Here is a 22,270-nt window from a genome sequence, read left to right as displayed (position 1 = left end):
GGTGAAGTATCTGTGAATGAGGGAATGGTTTAAAAAGTTAAGGTGTATATAGAAGTGAGATACCATGCAATTATTTAAAAGAAAATACTGATGTGTACAAATAATAAGTGAGACAAAAATATGTATGAGGAAAGCACAGTGCTAGATGTGTGTGGGATAACTTGTATGTACAAAGAGGGAGAGTATCTCCTTGTCTTGGCATGAAAAGAAAACTCTGGATGAATACATAGGTAACTAACAAAAAGGGGTGATTTCCAGCAAGAAGGGTCTCAGTGGTGGGAAACTAGATAGATGAGGGAGGAATATGGGAGGAAAACTTACTGTTGAATACTTTGGTTTACGTTATGTATTTCATCGTATTAGCTGTTCACAAAGCCGACTCAAGAGTGAAGGACAGCAGGAGATAGCGATAAAAATTCAGATTCCCTGGTAAATCCTGGCTTTGCCCCTTCTCATTTGTGTGAGGCCATGTTCAGGTTCCCTCTCCATGCCTTAGTTTTCTCATCCACAAAGCTGAATCTTGTAAAGCACTTACAATAGTATCTGTCCTACAGTAAGCTGCAGATGCCATTATTAGTAGTCGAAGTGTTAAAGACCAGTAATTCTCATGTTGCCTCTCAAGTGTCTTATTTTCTCACATTTGTAAATGTATCAGAAACACCCGATGCTTTCTTTTTCCTCTGTGATAATCATGTTTTAACTGAAATGGCTGATAAATGCACATGGAGTTTGAGCCTCCTTATTTCTCTTGGCCTGGTGATTAAGAGCCTGGTCTCGGAAATGGACAGAACTGAGTTCGAATCCCCTAGCCCAGCGCTTGGCAAAGCATGTTGGTTGTTTTTTATTTTGTTTAGTTTTGGTTTTTTTAGGTGCTGTAAGAGATGTAGAGATGTTTGTGCTGCATTGAATAGGTTTCCTTGATGGGAAAGGCAGTATCCTGAAGTCTGGATGGAAGATCCTGTATTCTGAAAGACTAAGAAGGGAGATCATTCATTCATTTAGTCAGTTTTGTATTAACTTCTCTGGTCTAAATCTGCATTCAGGCAGGTCTCGTTTTATGTCAGCTCTTCCTAGAAGAGTTTGGAGAACTGCCTTTTGGAGCGGGCAGGTAGGATTCTGCACTTGCTCCGGGACTAGCCAACTTTGATCTTCGTAAGAGTTGGCTGATGCCAGCAGCTCACCATCCGTGGGACCTGCCCTCAAGGAGTCCTCTGCAATGGGGATGATTAATAGCATCCTGTGCACAGGCACCTGGGTGGCTCAGTCAGTTAAGTGTCTGACTTGGGCTCAGGTCATGATCTTACGGTTCGTGGGTTTGAGCCCCACGTTGGGCTCTGTGCTGACAGCTCGGAGCCTGGAGCCTGCTTCGGAATCTATCTCTGTCTCTCCCTGCCCCTACCCCCCCCCCCCCAACCAAATATAAATAAACATTAGAAAATGTTTTTTAAATTAAAAAAAAATAGCATTCTGGAGCAGTCTCTCAGAAGAACCTGACTCAGGGCATGCCCACTCATAAGGTACCTAACTATGCATAGGGATAGGGGCTATCTCAGGGAAATGAGGGACAAAAGTGGCTCACTGGACTTGAAGGGAAAATACATTATTCCCTAATCGCCATAGTAGATATGACTATGTTTATTTTAAGGGAACTTGGGATAGAGTGGTAAAGCACTTGAGTCGAGCAATCCAGCTACTGCTTAGGGAGGGAACAGGCCAGGACTGGAGCCTGGGCCTCACACTTTTACCTCCCCGGCTCTGTGTGCTCTTTCCAGACTCGCCCTTTCACTGCTGGGTCCCTAGATCTTGATTGTAATGTCCGAGTTCCTTCATTTTAAATAGTTTAAAGTTATGGGGAAGTGTTCCCTCAGAAAGGCTCTTGCTTTATTTACTTCATTTTAAATGAATTTTTGAATTTTGAAAGGTTACAGAAATATGGTATTTTTTGCTGCTGTTAAGACCCATACGTTCCCATTTTCCCTACTATCCAAAAACAGTGGAAACTGAGAAGTTCTGGAGTTAGAACCTTTTCAGTTAACAGGATGTTTTCCTTGGGTGCTAGCATGGTAGCAGTGGGAACATTAACATGACATTATCAAGAATTGTATGTCCAAAAGTCTGCTGGCATTTTCGCAGTGTTTTTGTTCAAGCATTATGTGCTCTTAGTGACTGTGGCCTATGCCTTTGACCCTCAAGACAAAATATAAAGATAACTTAAAAATGTGTGTCCTATTTTTAAAATGACATAAACCAACAAAAATCCTTGTGTCCTTGGTATGGCTAAGAAGGTAAGACTTGCCTCTTTGCCCCATATTGATAGGTGCTTTTAAAACTTAAATTATAAAGAAGGGAATGGAGAGTCCCCGAGTTGCCTCAAGGCAGTGGAGGGTGAGGGTGGGAGTTTTGGCTTCCCACCACACTTGAATTATGCCTTTGCCACTTTCTAATGGAACTCATACAAAGCGTCACTTTCCTGATTGTTGTCATGGATGTGTCGCCACCAAGCTGGGTTGTTTCTAATGAAGAGGTGGTGTGTGTGAGGAGCCCAGGAGCCCCTGTGGGTGCGTGCCTCCTGCCAGAGGAGCAGGAGGGGTGGTCGGGGTCAGGCAGGAGGCCTCAGGCCCAAGCTACAGACCTTGGAACAACACTTCAAGGCCTGCATAAAACTGCCTTTAGGGGTGCCTGGGTGGCTCAGTTAGTTAAGCATCCAACATTGGCTTAGGTCATGATCTCACAGTTAGTGAGTTTGAGCCACATGTCTGGCTCTGTGCTGACAGCTCAGACCCTGAAGCCTGCTTTGGATTCTGTGTCTCCTTCTCTCTCTGCACCTCCCCTGCTCGTTCTCTCTCTCTCTCTCTCTCTCTCTCTCTCTCTCAAAACTAAATTTAAAAAAATGAAAAATGGTACATTAAAAAAAAAAAACAAACCCTGCTTTTAAAGATGCGTTCGAAGGTGCCTGCTGGTAACGTTCGTAAAGCAAAGGACTTTTTCCTCCTTTGTTAGTGTATGTCTTTAGTGCATCGAAATTGGCATGAAAGTAATGAATGTGGAGTAGATAAAATGTCAATTCATCAGTGATTGTTAAAATATAAATGTGAAAATAGCCAAATGACTCCCACCTCCCTGATAAAACTGGCCACGAATTACATGGAAACTAAAAGCAAAGCCCTGTTTTTTTTTGCTTTTACTGAGACTTTAAAAATGTACTTATCATCCTCATCCACAGGTTGCTTTTGGAAATAGATCCTGGCTGGTTCCCTCTCCCCCCCCACCCCCACCCTTCCCGTTCTCGTTCCTTCTGTGTGAACACTCGGCTCATGGAAAGTAAAACTACATTGCTTAATCTTCCCATCAGCCTACATTTCTTTTAACAATGTTGGTATTACATTATAATTATTAGTAGGGATTTTGATTAAAAAATATATTGTGAAAAGTTTTGTTTGCTTCCACTCTGTGAAAAATATTCCATTTTCTAAAATTGAAGGAGATACAGAATGTGTGCATTTCATCACAGAGTTAAGACACATTTTCAGGCAAACAGTCTGTAAATATGTACATACACTCTGCCAATCAAATTTACATTTTCTGATGTTATGAAACCAGCTTTGTTAGTACCCGTGACTCTGGCTTTTAACATTGGAAGGAGAGTGGAGGATTAAGGCAGATTAGAGTGTCGGCATAACGTTTGACTCCTTGTGTTCTGTGCGCTCACGCATAAAAGTCCTCCAAATCTGGACAGTGACTGTGGTGATGTGAGCAACAGCTTGAATTTTTGCTTGGTGTGGTGCCTGGTGGGGTAATAGACGAATCGTCCACCTTCTGAATCACTGAATCGGTAACATGTGCCAGCGCTGATGTCCCCTGGGTGTGTGAGGTTTCTGGTGCTGCGGAATTGCCACTGCCTGGGAAGGTTCGACCCAGATAATCAGTGTTAGAGGAAAACATCTGTCTCCTTTCACCGTGTTCCTAATAGGCGTGGATTACACCCGAGAGGCTGGAGAGTCTGCAGAAGAGAGCGCCACTTTCTGGGGTTTAGTAAGAATAAAAGCAGCACCATTACAGCTCCCATTTACTGAATCAGCCTTGTGTTCCAGGCACCATGTGAGGTGCGCTATTACCCTATCCCTGATGCATTTAAATGGCTGTCATTTCCATAGTGTTGCTTCCTGGTGCTCTGTGAACTTGTGATCTTAAGTAGAGCACGTGGGCCCTCTGGACCGAGAGGCCCACTGCTTTCAAACAGGGATGGTCTTTTACTAATGTTTGGAGGAAGAGCACTGACCTTTGTGAGATTAAAGGCACTACTGTTTTTATGGTAACGGGCACATTTTTGACATTCTGGAGTCTGGAAGCACATATTCAACTTCTATCTTGGTCCTGGGTGTGACTGTCTTTAATGACTAGTGAGTTTTTTTTTTTCACATATCAAATGTACAAGTATTTAAACGAGGGTGCCTTACATTGATGATGCTACTCTTTTTATTTTAATATTAAAATCTGGGAGTAGAGAATATGCTTTTTAATGGCATTTACAGATGGTTATAGATATTTTTCCTCCTGGGAAGATGTGACATAGAAGGTTTTATTAAGCATTGCTACTTGTGGAGTGTATGTATGGGGAAGGAGACTGGGAAGAAGAATCTTAGGAATTTTCCTTATATGTTTTTCTTCTGTTCATTTCTAGTCTTTATAACCTGGCTTCCCTGGAACTGAGAGAGAATCTTCTCACATATCTTCCTGAGTGAGTCTTATGGGGAAGATAAGAGGGGATTTTGTACTAAATGAATTTCTTCATGTATCAAAAAAAAAAAAAAGTATTACAATACTTTGTCACAAGGAGATTCTGTGTCTTTTGGAAAGTTTGGGAGATGCCTGCCCTCCCTTACTAGTTTTTCCTTGGTAATATTTACTGCCATGCAATCCAAATGAGTCTTATTTTTGGAAACTAGTCCAAGTGAGGGATACTGTATTGCTCAGCATTTCTAAATACTCTCTAAGAGTTCCTTTATTTCTTTTTTTAAATAGCTCTCTTACCCAGCTGCGGAGACTAGAAGAACTTGATTTAGGAAACAATGAAATATATAATTTGGTAAGTCTGTATTAATGAGAGATTTAGATTTAATTTTGTCCTCAGATATGATCAAAATATACTTCAGGGGAGATCTGTAGGGATATATTTCCACAGACACAGCTTGGCAATACTAGAGAATGTGTTCCAGTTCACACACAGGTTGAGAATTATGTGGGGGTGGGGAGGGTCAGTATTAGATGTGATGCGTGTCAGTGGAAACTACCGGCATTCTTTTTTTTTTTTAAGTTTATTTATTCATTTTGAGAGAGAGAGAGAGAGAGCGCATGCGAGCGAGCACAAGTGGGGGAGGGGCAGAGAGAGAGGGAGTAAGAGAGAATCCCAAGCAAGCCCTGTGCTGTCAGAACAGAGCCCGACACGGGGCTCCATCCCATGAACCATAAGATCATGACCTGAGCTGAAATCAGGAGTTAGACACTTAACCCACTGAGCCACCCAGGTGCCTCCCACCAGCATTCTTGGAGAGTTTTGGGAGTGTTTGAAGGATGGGGGACTTGTATTGGAGAAGTACCAACTAACCTCCTCTATGGTACCCATTTATTGACTGTTGAAGTAGGATTCTTTCTGAGTGGAAGAGTAATAAACATTGGATCTTTGTTACCATAACATTATTTTTTTGTTTCAGCCAGAATCAATTGGAGCTCTCTTACATCTAAAGGATCTCTGGTTGGATGGAAATCAACTGTCAGAATTACCTCAGGTAAGTGGTGGTTTTACATTGTCTCCTCCAAATAATAAACAACCACAACCACCACTCATGCATTCCCTGCTTCTGCATGAGATTTTCTAGAAGAGGGATCTTGAAAACCAGAAACAATGGTTGAAAAAGCACATTTGGAAAAATATATTGAGCACTCATGCTACACTGCCATAGAAAAATCAAAAGCCTCAACCCATGATTTCTAAAGATAGCAAATGTATCCTTTAGTTTGTGAAGTCTGTATTTTATTTCATCCTTGCTCCCCATGTGGCCTACCTCAAGCCCAGTAAATTTGTAAATTATCAGGACCCAGATTCTTGATGGTATCCATTTCTGCCACTCATTGTGATGTGCCAAATGCTTTGGGATGATTGTGACCACATTCTGTACTGTAATAGTTGATCTTAAAGAAATGTTAAAAGCTTTTATTTAAATTTTTTGCAAATAATGCTTATGGTTTAGCTGGTATATCAGGGTGTTCAAGTTCCTACTATTACCAAATGTAAGAACCATGTTCCAAATGAAATGGAGTCTTACATGGATTTCTAAATACATAGTCCCCTTGTGGAGCCCTAATAAGCAGTCTTGCCTTCTGGTTACATGAGAAAGAAATGTAAACCAACAAGTGCAACAATAAAAAACAAGCTTTTTCCCCTTATTTAATTTAATAATTTAATTGTATTACTGAAATTTGTTCTTGGATATATCTTATAGCCAGTCTTTTTTTTTTTTTTTTTTTTTTTTTTTTGAGATAGAGAGACAGAGTGTGAGCAGGGGAGGGGCAGAGAGAGAGGGAGACACAGAATCTGAAGCAGGCTTCAGGCTCTAAGCTGTTAGCACAGAACCTGATGCGGGGCTTGAACTCCTGGACAGCAAGATCATGACCTGAGCCAAAGTCAGATCCCAACTGACTAAGCTACCCAGGCACCCCTCTTACAGCCAGTCTTTAAAGTCCGGGTATATTTCATGATGGTTTAGGTGCTGATATTTTATGTGTTTGAGAGAGAGAGAGAGAGAGAGAGAGAGAGAGAGAGAGAGAGCGAGCGTGCACGCATACACAAGCAGGGGAGGGGCAGAGAGAGAGAGAGAGAGAGATAATTTTAAGCAGCCTTCACGCCCAGCACAGAGCCCACTGTAGGGCTTGATATCACGACTGTGAGATAATAACCTGAGCCAAAATCAAGAGTCGGACGCTTAAACTACTGAGCCACCCAGGCACCCCAAGGTGCCGATAGTTTAAAGCCAATCAGATGCTTAGGTGTCTGCTCAGTCATGTGAAGCAGGTGTGACGGGGCTGTGCACTTCATGAGGAATGCTGTATTAACGCATGGAGTCTGACACTAGGAGAAAGTACTCAGTTCTGTGGTATGGTTGTAGTTTTATAGCACTGGACTTACTATGACCGCACAACTAAGGGAAGTAAGGAACTAATTGGAGTCTGTTTCTGAGGTTTTGCTGCGTTTGAGGAAAGGAGACCGGTTAGCAACTGAAGGTTTGATTAATACGGAGATTTATCTAGGAAATCATGCAAAATCCTGGTTGAGAGAATTCCAGTTACTTTGGGAGTCAGAGGATGGGGAATAAAAATACCATGAGGTTATCAGGAAAGTAACACACCAGCTCTGGGACATGATGGGGAAAGAATGTATGTGTGTATAGATGTGTGTAAATGATTGTGTACAAAATGCCACATCTCGAACACAAATTAGAACTCCAATGATCTTGTTGTAAATGGTTAAACATCTCATTCATCCCTCTTTAGAAACTTCTGTTGGGACACCTGGGTGGCTCAGTCAGTTAAAAATTCAACTTTGGCTCAGGTCATGAGCTTGTGATTCGTGGGTTTGAGCCCTGCATCAGGCTTTGTGCTGACAGCTTGGAGCCTGTCGCTTGCTTCAGATTCCGTGTCTCCCTCTCTCTCTGTCTCTCCCCTGCTCGTGCTCTGTCTCTCCTTCTCTCTCAAAAATAAATAAACATTAAAAAAATTTTTTAAAAAGAAACTTCTATTAAACCAGGACTCAACGCATCAGATAGTCTAAATAATTGGAATTATTTTCCTATTGTCATTTTCTATTGTCAATGCAAAACATTGTTAAGAGGAATTAATGAAAAGGTAGAACAATGTCAAGGGTCAGGCCTGAAATCAATAGAAATGCAGTGTGGTTTCCTCCAGACAGGAATTACAGGGGCGGGTTCAGAGGATGTGTATTAGGTAGGAGAGGAACTTTAAAAAGTAGATCAGACCAAATTAAGTATAGATTGAAGGATTTGTACTTATGTAGGCATCAAGGAGCCACTAGACATTTTAATTTTTTTAGCGGAAGGGTGGTCCGATTACATGCTTAGAGCTAGCTGCGTTTCCAGGAGGGAAATATGGAAACAACAGTCTATAGCCCAGATGTGGACAGGGAGTGTCTCACGGTTGGAGCTAACTGTCTAGGTGAGAGGGGGAATTTAATGTAGTGGCAATGGGACCGGAAAAGTGGAGGCCGTTATAAAAGAGAAAATATGTATTTTGTGAATGGAAGGTAAGATACCTCTTGAACAGAACACTGGACTCCTTGAGGTTCTTTCTCCACTCCTTGGATGGCCTGTTGTCTCTGAAAGCAGTACGCTTGCTTCTGTCTTCTGTCAATGGTGAAGGTGTCAGTGGGTCTGGAGGCCCCAGTATTGCCGGGGTGCAGTCACATTGTTGTTTGTTGTAACAGGTACTACTGGTCATGGGAGATAAAAAGGAGATGGTCTCTTAACAGAGAAAATCTCAGGGTCACCCCAAATTCTAAGCTGCTTACCCAAGGGATTGATTCTAAACCTGAAGAACTGGATTCCAGACTCCTTTTGTTTTTTTTTAATTATGTTACCCTACAGTCATTTGTCCTCTCTTGGTGCCAGTCTCTTCATCTGTTAAGTGAGAATGATTCCTTGCTTGCCTGAAGTTGGGGAGCTTGGCATCCCTCCCAGCTCCGTGTCTGTGATTGATACAGCTTCCCGTTTTCATTGGAAGGGGGTCTGGAAATTCACTCCAGCCTCCTCCTATAGATAAACACTAAGGAAACATCCTCAGCACTGCTTTGGGAATTGACTGTGAAAAATCCCTGTAAGAAATTCCTCTGTACTGTAGCAGGGTGAAGCATGAGTCTCTTTTTCTGTGTCACTGGTGTAGGAAATAGGAAATCTGAAGAATCTGCTGTGCTTAGATGTCTCTGAAAACAGGTTGGAGAGACTTCCTGAAGAAATCAGTGGCCTGACTTCATTAACAGATTTAGTCATTTCCCAGAACTTACTAGAAATGATTCCGGATGGCATCGGTAAGTATCGAAAGGAATTGCCTTCTAAAGATGTTGGCTGTTGTCTTGAGCCTGTGGGACTCACTCCTTTGATCCTTTGGTCACCACTCTCAGATGCTGGGGATGGGAGTCCTTTAGTCTCCTTGTTTATTTGTTCTTAAAGAAGGAATGCAAAGAATGTTCAATACAATTGAAGTTTCTCAGTATGCAGGTATTTCTGTCCTCCTGGTTTGGTAACATTTGTACCTGTTGTTACTTCTAAGTGTCAACTCATCTATTTCACCCACATCTCCTTTCAGTGATTTCCGTGGAGATTAGTCTGAATAATAGAATATATTTCAGGCATGTGAGCAGTCACTGAGAGATTTCTCCATGAGCACCCTAACAGTTTATGAGAAAGTAACCCTGACCTTATGCACGACCTAGGGAAGAATGGTGTGCTTGGGTTGAGCCTTTTATAGTTCTTTGAGAATAATCTTTTCCTTTAACCGTCCTATGCTGTTTCCTTTAAAAAGAAATTAGTCCAGACGTTTCCTTTACCATAAAGGCATGCAGTTCAGCTTGAGAAAATAAACGCAGAGAGGATATAAACAGACACAGACCAGGAGCTCCACCATAGCAAAGCCACTTAGAACTTGTAAGAAACTACCTTTAACCAAATAGTTAACATAGGCTTGCTGTCTTTGACCTTTTTTTTTTTTTTTTTTGACTTTTATTCAAAATATCAAGGGAAGTTTCTGAAAGTTTTTCAGTAATTGGAGAAGCTATATGACAGAGGACCACTTCCTTTCTGCTATTTGGTCAAGATGAAAGCAGTAAGTGATAATAGCATCTTGGCAGGAACACAGACATTGCCTTTTGCTTCAGACTGGTTGGAAAATTGATGGGGACTTTGACTCTAGGTAGAGATGTTGGGTGAGAGTGATACATGGCACCCGCAAACAGTTTGTAGGCACTGGGGACGTTTAGTTGCTTGGCATAGGAAGTAGGAGGTGTCTGATGGCTGACTTCAAGCACTTGAAAGGCTGCTGTGGAGAAGAGAGGTCAATGTGTTACATCTTCTAGTTCAGGTGAGCGCAAGGAAAAGATCTGAGAGAAATACTGGCTACAAATTAGTTTGGGCTGCTTAGTGAAGGGATGGGAACCCTGTCAACTGAAGTGTTCAAAGAGAGGCTGCAAGACCACTTGCCAGAAAACTGTTAGGGAGACTCCATTGGGGGATCTATCGATTCACTTCAGTGTGCCTCTCCTGCCAGTGAAAACAGTTGCAAAGCCTCTGGGGACAGTGTTAGTAGGTTATTGATGATGCTAAATAAAGAGCTCAAGAATCCATTAGTTCTCCTGCCTTGCTCTGTGACCACACACAAGGCAGGTTAATTTTTTCAACATGTCCCTTTCTCCGGCTTGACGTCTCTTTTAAGATACAGGCTGTTTTCTGATTTTACTGGGGACTGTAGCATCATGCCAGCCTCTCTCAGTAGATAGTGAGGATGTCTGCTTTGTAGCTTCATTCCCTTGAGTTATAGTTGAACACGAGAATCCAAAAGCTTTAGGCTTTTTTCCTTCACTCAGTGGGGATTTTGAGGATGCTGTGGTCACTCCATTCTTCTTTTCCATGACCTGCGGGCATCGCCAGAAAGTCTAGTCTTTATGCTCTGAGTGAAATACATTCAGTTCTTCATGTGGCTTTTCAAAGATTGCCATTTTCCTCTGCATACCTAGAAACACTTCATTGTAGGAATCTTCACTGAGGCATTTTCGTTCATAGGTGATAGAATAAACTGTATTGTTTTTTGTTTTTGGTGAGGACGATTCTTGGAGTACAATGAAAGCCTCTCTCCTTTGTACGTGATACATTTCATGTTCTTAAAGATGCATCAAGAGCTAGCTGGTTGTTTTTCTGTAAATTTTCCGGCTTTGATACAGTATTTTTATGTAATGACTTTTAAAACGATTTGTTTCTAATTGCTGACTGTTTCTGATGTTCTGATAACATTTAACTCTCAACCTTTAGTGATCTAAATGTGAATGATGTGGTTTCATAATGTGAAAAGTTGGGTGAGGAAAAAAAATGAATAAGTGTTTAAAACAAAAAAGAACAGCAGATAAGAGATACCAAGTGATGGTTAGGAAGACAGTTGTAACTAATGAGTTGAAATAATGCTTTTCCAGGAAAACTAAAGAAACTGTCTATCTTGAAAGTGGATCAGAACAGACTCACACAGTTGCCTGAAGCAGTTGGAGACTGTGAAAGCCTCACTGAATTAGTTCTTACAGAAAACCGGCTCCTGGTGAGTGTGGCTTGCACGTTCAAATGGATGCATAGAGTGTGCTTTCTATATGTCAAGACTTATAAGGGTAGATTCTACTTACAATTTGGGTGGGCTACATGGAACTTTTCTCATGTTACATCTAAAAAAGGGACTTGTAAAGCAAATGCATGACATAAAGATGATTGGCTTTTAACCTGCTTCAGTGAAGAGAATGGTATTTAAGCTCCCCTTACAGAGGTTTCCAGGGAGGTGCAGGAATGAGCCACTGATGCCTCTGCCATGGTGTCTGAGGACCGCCAGAGCAAACGTTCTCTCAGGGCTCTTCGAGTAAATGGAAAGAGAGAGAGAGAGAGAGAGAGAGAGAAAGAAGGGGAGAAAACGGTGGTTGACCACGGGGTGGGGGGTGGTTAGTGTGAGTGCTCTCTGGAGGACTGGGCGTGGGTCTGTGATCCTACCCCGCCCTAGAAATTGGGGATGGAGGTGGCTGCAAGTGCCCCTGCCTTGGGCCGGGCTTCCCTTCCTACCAAGGGCAGAGCTTTGGCCTACACCACCTACCAGGGGCAGTCTCGCTTGCTCTCACTTCCTGCCGCTTCCTCTGCTTTCCATCAGGCCCTCATTTATTACTTCATCTTCTCCTTTTCCTCTTCTTTTCATTGTCTTGTAGCAGCTTTGGCTTCAGTTTACTTGCCTACCTTTCTCCCTGTATTTTATCCCTGTATTTCCTACCCTACTTACCCTTCTTCTTTTTCCTCTTCTCTTCTCCTTTTTTATAAAAAGTATAAGTAATGTTCTTGAGGTGGAAAGAGCAGAAAAAGCATGAGTGGGTAGGACACAGAGCTGGTGGGGGAGCCTGGCCACATCTCTCCTCAGGCAGCCTCCTCTGGCGGCTGTAGTGGAAGTGGCCTAACCTTCCCATCCTACTTTGTGGTTTCAGGCTTACAGATAGTAATCACAACACTTATAAAAATGGTATTCATTCACCCCTGGCTTGCATCAGAGTGTTGAAGCTCCCCCCTTCATCGGGGTACTGCCTGGCTCCTATAGTTCTCTGTGCACCCCACTCCTCCCACCCTGCTCACCTTGTTCCTGTTCCCATGCTGCTGTCCCCGTGCCACTCACGGCACCCGTGCTCAGGGTTCTTCTGATTTCCCCTAGCCATCTGGCTTCCAGTCATCCAAGCCATTCTCCCACTGTGGTTCTCCAAGGTGCAGATAGTGAAGGGATGAATCTTGAGGTGCAAATTTTTTAACACTGAGGATCATTCATTACCTCTTTGCTAGGTATTTCTCTGTTCCCAGGTCTGTTCTTTTGACTTCATTTTATTGAAACATATTCCTGTCTTAACAAAAATGCAGAATATTTCATTGTACATCTTCCAAATGAGCTTTAATGTGTCTGATATTCAGGAAGAACTGTTATGTCTCTTGCTGGATGGAATTATATTCTTTAAGTCCTTGAGAAGATCTGTTTTACCGTGAGTCACGTCTCTGAAAATAAATTAATAATTAAAATGTTATTTTAACAGACCTTACCTAGGAGCATTGGAAAACTTAAGAAGTTGAGCAACTTGAATGCAGACAGAAATAAATTAGTGTCTTTACCAAAAGAGGTATGTGCTTTAAAAAAACAATAATAATTACAAAGAAATAACAGCATATATGGATCAGAAATATCAGATGTTTTAAAAGACTAATGTGGTGCTTTTTAAATGTTACGTACTCTCATTTGTGGGCACAGAGGTGGTCGGAGGAGTTGTATCAAAGAACAATCATCAGTAACATCAAAGAGAGTAGGTGGGTCCAGATGACTCTGAGCATTGTTGAGAAAGGTGAATTGATAGGATTTTAAGTGCCAGAAAGGGAGATTTGACGTTTCTGACTCGACATATAGAGAATGGTGACACCATTTGGGAGTTTAGAAGAGGAGGAAGTAGATGACGTTGGGTCTGAGTTTAAAGTGAAGTTAAACCACTTCCTAAGACATTGGAATTATAAAGGTGGACCTTGATGCAACCTTTTTACTGGGCAGAGACTGATACTGGGCAGTGTTCATGTCCAGGTGAGAGTGAATGAACTCTTCACAGAGGCATTCACATAGAGGAATGTGAATGGAAAGCTATAGCCAGACTCTTAGGTGTTTTTTTGTTTGTTTGTTTGTTTGTTTGTTTGTTGTTTTTGTTTTTGCCAATGGTCCAACCTGAAGAAGAGACCATCACCATTCACTGTGGGGAGTAGTTGTGCAGACTTAGAGGCATGTAAATTCTGGAAAGGGAGGTGGAAATGCTGAGAATGAGAAGGAAATTCAGAGCAGATGCAACAGAGAAGTATTTAGTGTGATGTTTAAGAAGAAGGCTTACCTTCTATTTGGAACTAGGAGAATTTGGAGATGAGGAGTACCGAGGTTGATTTTTTTGTTAGCCGTTAGCCTGAAGCCCCATTTCAGCCATCCTTCTGTCCCCTGTCAAATGTTGGTGGGCCCCCCCCTCCTTTTGCTAGGCCTCACATGAAAAAGTGTGGTATCGTGTGATATGATCCCTGCCCAGGCAGAGTGTCCTTCCTATTCCTGTCTTGACCCTTTCCTGCATCTCCCTTGGGATGATTTTAAACCTGCCATCCCACCAGCCAGAACCTGTGGGGTTCTTATTTCCCTAGGACCCTTCTGAACTTGGTCTGGTTTCTCTTTCCTCATCTTCACACTGTATCCTCACTGTCCCAGTCATCTGTCTGGGCAAGACGGCCAACATTCCTGAGGGGAAGCATGGCAAGTATTTGTTATAAATTCGGCCATATTCTGACCCACCCTTACTGTGAGCACCAGCACTTGAATGAAACTGTTCCCCGCAGAAAGATTTAAGTACATCTCTGCTAAGCTGGACCACAAATAAGAGATTTTGCTCATCAGAGATTTTGGTTTCCACCTCACAGTGATAAACCACAACACAGAGCTGATATTCTGAATGTTGATTTTACTCTTGTTGAATGGGTAATAGACCAGACCCGCAGTCACGTGGCCAGAGAAGTAGGAAAGATTTAATTCTTGCTTTCTCAATGCCACATACTGTAGCCAGAGTTCTCATGTTTGTTAACTCACTGAATCTTCATAACAGGTGGGATCATGAGGGAAATTTTCTCATTTTAGAGATAGAAACTGAGGCCAGTGAAAACTTTTCCTTAGCAAGCCTCACATAGCTAGGAGTTGGTAGAATGGACACTAGAGATGTGTCCTGACAGTGAGCCCACTGCTTTTGCACAGGCCAAGAAAGCATGACCACTCAGGTGATACAGATTTGGTCTAGCCTGTTCATTGGTGTGCCCTTGAGTTGGTAAAGAAAGGTGAAACTATCTGTAGTGTGGACATGTTAGAAAATTAATACATTTTAGGAACACGTTCAAAGTCAGTGCCAAAGGGAGCGGTTGGAAGTTGAATGGCCATCCCCAGTAAGCTTCCCCACCCAGCCTGTCTTCCCTGTCCCTCTCTTCTGGTTCTCTTTTGAAGGACCATTCTTTACAAAACTTTAACATTTTATTTGTAAAATTATTGCTATCATTTCGGCATCCGTCCTCTTTACATTCTGAGAATGAAACTCGCACTCAGGGTTCAGAGATTATGCCTACCACATGCCGTGTCGTGTGTCTGTGTAAGTCTCTTAGAACAGCTTTTCACAATGTGGAAAGTGAACATGGTGTGAAAACAGTCCTGGCTTCAAAGCATTTTAGTTAGCTGTCACGTGGTATCTGTTCTGTATGAAATTGTGGTTGGTTTTCTGGCATGTAGAGTTTATAAAGGAGTAAAGTCTGTGCCCCTTCCTTCAGGTTCGAGGTAAAACAGAGAATGTTTAAAGCAGAATCAGCTCTTTTCTGGAACACCTTCACTAGTGACTACTCATGCGAACTCACCTCCCAGAGTAGGAAAATGCCCTGAGCCCATGTGCCTAATTCTGCTGCGGGTTAAAGTTTGGTGACCCAGGAGAAATGGCTGAGTGCTTGTTGTTGACCATTGTGGCTGAGCAGCCAGACCACTCAAGTCCTCCTTACATCGAAACATGTCACGTTGGTCTGGGCAGCACCACTGCACCATGAGTCTCTGTGCAGTGAGTGTGGTAGGCCCTGTGACCGCATGTGTGTGTGTGTGTGTGTGTGTGTGTGTGTGTGACCAGGTGGGTGACAGAGGGGATGGGCCTTGTGCACTTGCTCTGCCTCCAAGCTTGATACCATTTGATCATATCCTATACTTTCCTGATTGGAGTCTTCCCTTTCAAAACTTGACTGCTTTCTCTTGAACAATGAAGTTGCATGCATGACCTATCTAAACTACAATGCTGACCGATTCAATGTATATGCCAAAAATCCATAATTGTTTTAATTGCTATTGGTCTGGTGTGCCGTGTGGTTCTTCCTATTTTTTGCCTTTCTTTAATTTGATATTATTGTATATCGTCAGTTTTGTATAGCACAGCTCCTTGGTCTTTTGCAGCATTTATTTGTATTTTGTTTTTTTCCCAAATGAGGGGAAAATGTTTGTACTGTGGGTCACAATAATAGATTCTGTTTGTGTTTTGTGGTGTTATTTGTAGTAAACATTTGCAAATCAATGAATGTCTCTTATTTTCTTAATTGTTAGCTGCTTGGAAATTTAGAAAAGTCGGGTAAACTTGTTATCTTGTAAGTATTGTTCAGACCACAGTTGCATCTCTAACTTCCATTTTGCTTTTTAAATGCATGAAGATTCAAATCGACTGACTGCTTTGTGTGTTCCTCATTGTAAAATATTGTACATTTTCCTCTAAACTCAGGTTGTTTTTTTTTCAAAATGACTGCATGGCCTGGAACCTTATTTTGTTATGTGTCAGATTTGTTCAAACTATTCTCTCTCAAAAGAATGCTTATCTGTGAGTTACATTTTAAGTTATTGAGAAATTCTGAAAGACATAACGTGGCAGCTCATGTGTCTTCACTAAATTCCGGTTTGTTGCCACAATTCTCTCTCTAGTGGAAAGGCTAGATGTGCTTTATTTGCTACATGTAGCATGCTTCCGATTTTTTCAGCAACTTATTTGTGTCTTTCATTTCTCATCCTGTTGTAGAAGCATGAACGCTTATGGGAAAAGAAGTCTCCCTAAAAAGCTCATGTTTTTGAAGAAGAGACTGTGTTACATGATCATGGGCAGACAGGGAGTTGGTTTATGTGCGATCGTGGGTATGATGAAAGAGAGCCAGCAACTTTATAACATTCCCCAGCCAAATCGTACCTTTAAACAACCTGCCCCAGCTAAAGAGATCCTGGCCAGAAGAAATTGAACATGTGTCCAAGCTTAGAATCCAGTCTTTGGTCTCCATCAGGAAAAAATGAAAGTGATCTTGACTCCATCATATGTCTACAGTCACATGAGACAAGATAGGATTGGCAGATCATTCATCAGAGCTTTTTTTCCCCCCTTTTTTAAATGAGGCAATCTCTCAACATTAATTACCCATACATATCGTTGTGATTTTCATAAGTATCTGTGCTGACAGTTCATTTTTGTGGATAGTTTTCTGTCTTCTTACTACCATTTAATGTAAGCTTCCATCATACTCTGAAATTGATTATTCATAAATAAAAGAGATGAGATAAAACCTAAAAATACTAGAATAAAGTATAGTTGGCTATTGGATATCAAAATGGAGAAGGCATTCCTAAACTTGAAAGAGGAAGTAGGTTGTAAAAGAGACAACTGATTGATGTGTCTATGTGAAAATTAGATTTCTGATGGTCAAGAAGGTAAAGTCAGCCTGGGGGCAAGGGGACATTTATAACATCACAACCGAGGGAGGTCTCTCCTTACTTTGCTTGAAATCCTTCCAGATCATTGAGAAAAAAGATAGTCCCGCAAGGAAAAAAGCAGACAAAAATAAAAGCAAAGAACCCATCATAAGAAACAATAAGTGATTCAGAGAATTAAAAATAGAAATGGCTATGCACGTGAAAAAATTTTTAGCCTCATCAGTATTCACAGAAATGTTAGTGGAAGCTTTTTGACCTATCTTATTTCAAGATTAAAAAAAATAATAAGGATACCAAATGTTGGTGAGGGCATGGGAAAATGTATATTGTCCTAGAAGAATAACTTATTACAGGTTCTCTGGAAGGGAGTAAAGTAATAGGAAAACCTTTAAGAGTATTCATACCCATTGATTCTGGAATGCTACTTCTAGGGCTTTGCCCTAAGAAAACAATTATGGACACACATTAAAATCACGCCCAAGAAGATTTCTCACATACGTAGAGGCTCACAGGTGACATGTGCCACGTCAAGCACGTACAGGGGCAGCTAACCTGTGCCAAGCACTGTGTTGAGGGATTTCCTGCATATTTTTGTCTGATTTTCACAGCAGTTCTATGAAGTGTGGGTGAATCATGATCCACATCCAAGAGACTGTGAAAGTGAGACTCCGTGTAAGGAACTCACCCAAGGTTACACGGGGAAGAAATGGCAGAACCAACTAGCCATGTCTAATGTTGGAGCTTTGCGCAGTGATCTGTGAGACTGCTGGAGAATGAAATACTTACGTAATCAGTAAAAATCCTTTTAGAAGCATAATGATGTGGGAAGACGTTCTTGGTGTCATATGTAAACTGAGGTGCTGAAGATCGAGCGTTGGTCCTAATTTTGTTGAAGTGTATATACATAATCAAGTATATGGCAATACTACTAAAAGATTGTACTTCAGAATGTTCATACTAATTGTCCCTTTGCGATAGAATTTGATCTATTTTTTTTCATTGTGCTTTTGTGTGTGTGTGTGTGTGTGTGTGTGTGTGTGTATGGTTTTTATTTTCCAGTCAACGTAACTTACTGTTTTATAATTAGAAAAGAAGAATGCCATAGCTATTAGTGGATATTTTGATGTCAGTGGCCCAATAATTCAGGAAGTCCCAAAGCCACATGATTTCCAAAATATTTATGAAATAGGAACATTCAAATAATATGCCACAGATGATGATGGGAAAGATAAAAACAGTCTTTGGTTTCTAAATTACGCATATTATTACAGCTCAAATTATATTTTGACCAGATTTTGCTTATTGTACATTTTCCTTTTTGCCAGTGAAATGTGGGTTCCATTCTGTTACATAGAATGTTAACAGGCAGATACTGAAGGAAAATGAAAGTTTCTTCACACTTAGGGCAGGCATTCAGAAAGTGGAATATAGGTAGACCAAGGGTGACTAATAGAGGCTTTCACTTTGAATCTCTGAATGTGATTATCTCCTCTAGAGTAATGTCACCTGTAGGTAGTAGTTAATACGTAGTGAAGGCTGACCTGGCTAAAGGTTTGCTTGGTGAAGTGCAGGTCCCATCTCCTTCAGATGGATTATATCGGATCCAAACAGGGAAGGAAAATATCTGCAGTTAAGAGACACGAAACAGCGAAACAGAGGTTCTCAGCTACATTCTGTAGTTCTCCAAGTCCGACCCCTTGTATTCTGGGAAGGTACTATTATGTGGTTTGAGGAAGTTTAAAAATACCAGCTTCCTACGTAACTGGTAATAAGTTATTTAAACAGTGACCCTGCTTCCCAGAATTCCTCAGTGACACAGGCATTTCATCCCAGTGACCACTAAGGACCCTGTAAACTCTGCCTCCTGAGCCCAAGAGAGAAAGCAGAAATACATATGAACAATATGTGTAACGCAATACTGAGCTCATGTTAGTGCTTCACTGGCATTACAGTCATGGTGTATTTATCACGGTGACATTTTGTCGCTGTGGTGCATGGTTGGGGGAGAGAGTTTGAAGCTCAAGTGTGTTCTGGGGAGAGCTCACCAGCATCGGTACACTTCCAGCAACTTAGTACGTCGGTGTTGTCTGCACTCGCTATTTGGATCTGGGGCTTTCGCTTCTTGAAAAGACCGTAACGCTCATGTTTATTTGCCAGCCACATTTACTAGTCCAGGTTCTATGATAGGTGCTAAATTTTATTTGTGGTTTCATTCAGTTTAGCCCTGATTGTTACTTTTGGTTAAAGACCACAGAACACATGACGGAAGCTAGATTCCAGCCCAGGTCTGTGTGATCTCAAAGCATCCACTCCATGGCACCACTTCCCTCCCTAAGGTCTATAAAGAACTGTGCCTTTTGAGTTATGGTTTTTACTGCTTAACAATTTTTTCTAAAAGCCAAAGGTTCGTGGCATGCCTTCCTGGCTGATTTGGAAAGAGGTCTCTGTGTGACTGTTTGCCTGGGACAGCATGTGCCTCTGAGGGTGATGAAGGCATCCCCAGCACGCTCTGCAATAACACTTGCTCTTTATTGGCATTGTTTTCTGAAAACCTTAGACAATAGAGATCAGGAGGTCACTCTGCCTGCCGTGACAACCCAGAGTGCCTAGAAGGCTCTTGAATACAATTGCTTTCCACCCCTTGAGGTCTCAAATGGGTATAAGATTAGAATGGGACAGGAAAAAGAAAAAAATAAATGAGACTATAAGCACAGGAGACAGCTCCCACACTCCAGTGGAAGTTGACACTATTCCCCCCAAATACTTGAGTGTTTACTTGTCCAAAACTTTCATTGCTCTAACAACGATTAGAGCCCTCTCTGACCCATTGCAATTAGTTAATTAATTTTTGTAACAGACAATATATGTCCATGGTACAGATTGAAAACATTCACATGGTGTAGTATTAGGGCCCCCAAACAGATATCCTACAGGTGGCTGGAGCAGTGGACAGCTTCATGACAAAGCGTCCCAAATTATGATGCAGTTTCAGCTCTGTACACTGCTCCGGGAGTTTTATTTTGCCACTGTGAGGGTTGTGTATGTGAATAACTGATATCATCTGCTTTGGCTCCCTGCAGTACGGACAAATCTTATGTCTTCAAAGCCAGGCCAGGATCGTAAGGGTGAGGGGTGTCCAGCCTCAGCCTCGGGCTGATCTGGAAGACCTTCCACATGGCATACAGGCCCACCGCTGACCCCAGTGCAGATACCCGTCCACATGGAGCAGGGCCACGGGGGGTTCCCTTCCATGAGGGGCTTGGGTATTCCTGCCCATGAGTAGATCTCTTTTGGGCTCATCTCAGTTTATCAGAGAGAATCTAATCATGTCAATCCTCTGAAGATTCACAGTTTTGAATCCTTGCATGGTATTCCTGGGCATCTGAGTAAAACTGATGATTGATTCCCTTCCTCAAGGGAGGGAAGAATGCCAAGCCCCTCAAAGATCCTGTTGCACCCCTCTTTTAGGACATGATATGGGGGCCCTATGTTTATAGAAGCTAAGAGAGGACACTCTAGTGTTTTCTAGAGAAAACAAGAGTTGTTTGGCTTTCATTGCTACACATAGAAGCAGGCACTAACTTTAAGCAGCAGCCTTTCACTAGTTAGTAAACAAATAAACATTAACTGTATAAACATGTCTAAATGAGAAAAGTTGGTAGGTAGATGGGATGGGTACGGTACTTGCCAAGCACCCTGGTTATATGTACATGCACGAATTAAACAGCTTGGTGAAACAATATGTCAGAGGGCCTGTATAGACCATAATTACGAAAGAAACGCAGAGAGTGCTGCATTGGTGTGGACCGGTGGGTTTTGGGAAGACATGATGATGTAGAGGATGTTTAGCTAATATTGGATGATTGATAAGATTTAGAAGGACAGAAAAAATAAGAACATTTCTATAGGAAACAGTGGGACCCAGATGATGGATTTTATTTTTATTTTGTTATTTTTAAAAATTATTTATTTTGAGAGAGAGAGAAAGTGTGAGAGAGTGCAATCAGGGGAGGGACAGAGGGACACAGAGAGCAAGTAGGGGAGGGGCTGAGAGAGAGGGAGAGAGAGAATTCCAAGCAGAATCCACACTTGTCAGCACAGAGCCCTACACAGGGCTCAATCCCATGAACCATGAGATTATGACCTGAGCCAAAATCAAGAGTCAGACGCTTAACTGACTGAGCCCTCCAGGTACCCCTAAAATGATGTATTTTAGAGGACAGTGAAAGCACCAGTTTTGCTGGGATGGGAAATGTGAACACTGAGAAAGAATGGGGACAAACTAAAAGTCTTTCCACATATCTGGGTGTTTTCCATTTTAGATGGATTTTCATGTTTCCTTATGTTTATTTTTCTTTTACATCCACGATGGTTAAATACTGTGGTTAAATGTATTATCTCAGAATCTTTATATGAACTCCTAAGGGAAGCCATGATAAGATTGTTCATGAAGATAATTATGTAGCAATTTCATAAATATGCCTTCTTCTCTTTGAGATACATACATACACACAACACGTGTCATAGGAAAGGGCATAAGATGTGTTCAGATATCACTGAAGATGCAAGTCTCTTGCCCCTCCTCAAGTGGGAGGCTGTGGAGTATTTTTCCATGTGTTCGAGAGACATCAATAGGTTCCTTCATGAGCCTTTTCTCGCAGCCGCCCTGGGTGAGGATAGCGAGTACAGGGAGAATGTAGTTCTGTATGGAGTCCTGAATGTTGTTGTGTCTGAGATCAAGTTGTGTTTCCACCCTCTTGGTCCAGCTTTCCTGACCATAGAACCAGAGCCAATTTGTTCAAGAGGATGATTGAATTCTTTTGTGCTTCTGTTCTTTTTTGAAGACTAGATCCAACGAAAGCTCAATTACCTTTGAATCGCTTACTTTAAAAATAAATGGTAATCAAATTTGGTGTGGATACAGATAGTGATACACTTCTACCCACATTAGTTTTACCAGATTAATGTATGTATTTACCAAATTCAATTTTTGCTAAAATAGTGTTAATTTTGCAGTTGTCAAAGGAAAACGAAAAATGAATTTACCAAATTAAGTTGTGAATAACCGAAAGCTATTAAAAGATGTATGGTGCAAATTAGTGTACTGTGTCATCTATCAGATGTCTTTTCTTCCCCCTCCCTCCCTTCCTCTATTTCTTTC

At 41.6% G+C, this 22,270-nt stretch overlaps 1 protein-coding gene across 3 annotated transcripts in view; it reads left to right on the top strand.

Moving 5' to 3' along the window:
- The window catches only part of LRRC1 (leucine rich repeat containing 1), a 127,696-nt gene that overhangs the window by 92,762 nt on the left and 12,664 nt on the right, over positions 1-22,270 (top strand). For all 3 annotated transcript variants that reach the window (XM_015070135.3, XM_053222685.1, XM_053222686.1), the window contains exons 5-10: positions 4,682-4,738; positions 5,023-5,086; positions 5,712-5,786; positions 8,950-9,094; positions 11,246-11,364; positions 12,872-12,955. In XM_015070135.3, the coding sequence (XP_014925621.1) occupies positions 4,682-4,738; positions 5,023-5,086; positions 5,712-5,786; positions 8,950-9,094; positions 11,246-11,364; positions 12,872-12,955 (544 nt within the window). The remainder of the gene's footprint in view (positions 1-4,681; positions 4,739-5,022; positions 5,087-5,711; positions 5,787-8,949; positions 9,095-11,245; positions 11,365-12,871; positions 12,956-22,270) is intronic.

This window comes from Acinonyx jubatus, chromosome B2, assembly GCF_027475565.1.
Source record: "Acinonyx jubatus isolate Ajub_Pintada_27869175 chromosome B2, VMU_Ajub_asm_v1.0, whole genome shotgun sequence".
Lineage (NCBI taxonomy): Eukaryota > Metazoa > Chordata > Mammalia > Carnivora > Felidae > Acinonyx > Acinonyx jubatus.
Note: the sequence above shows the minus strand (reverse complement) of the source record. Positions and strands in the feature narration are given on the sequence as shown.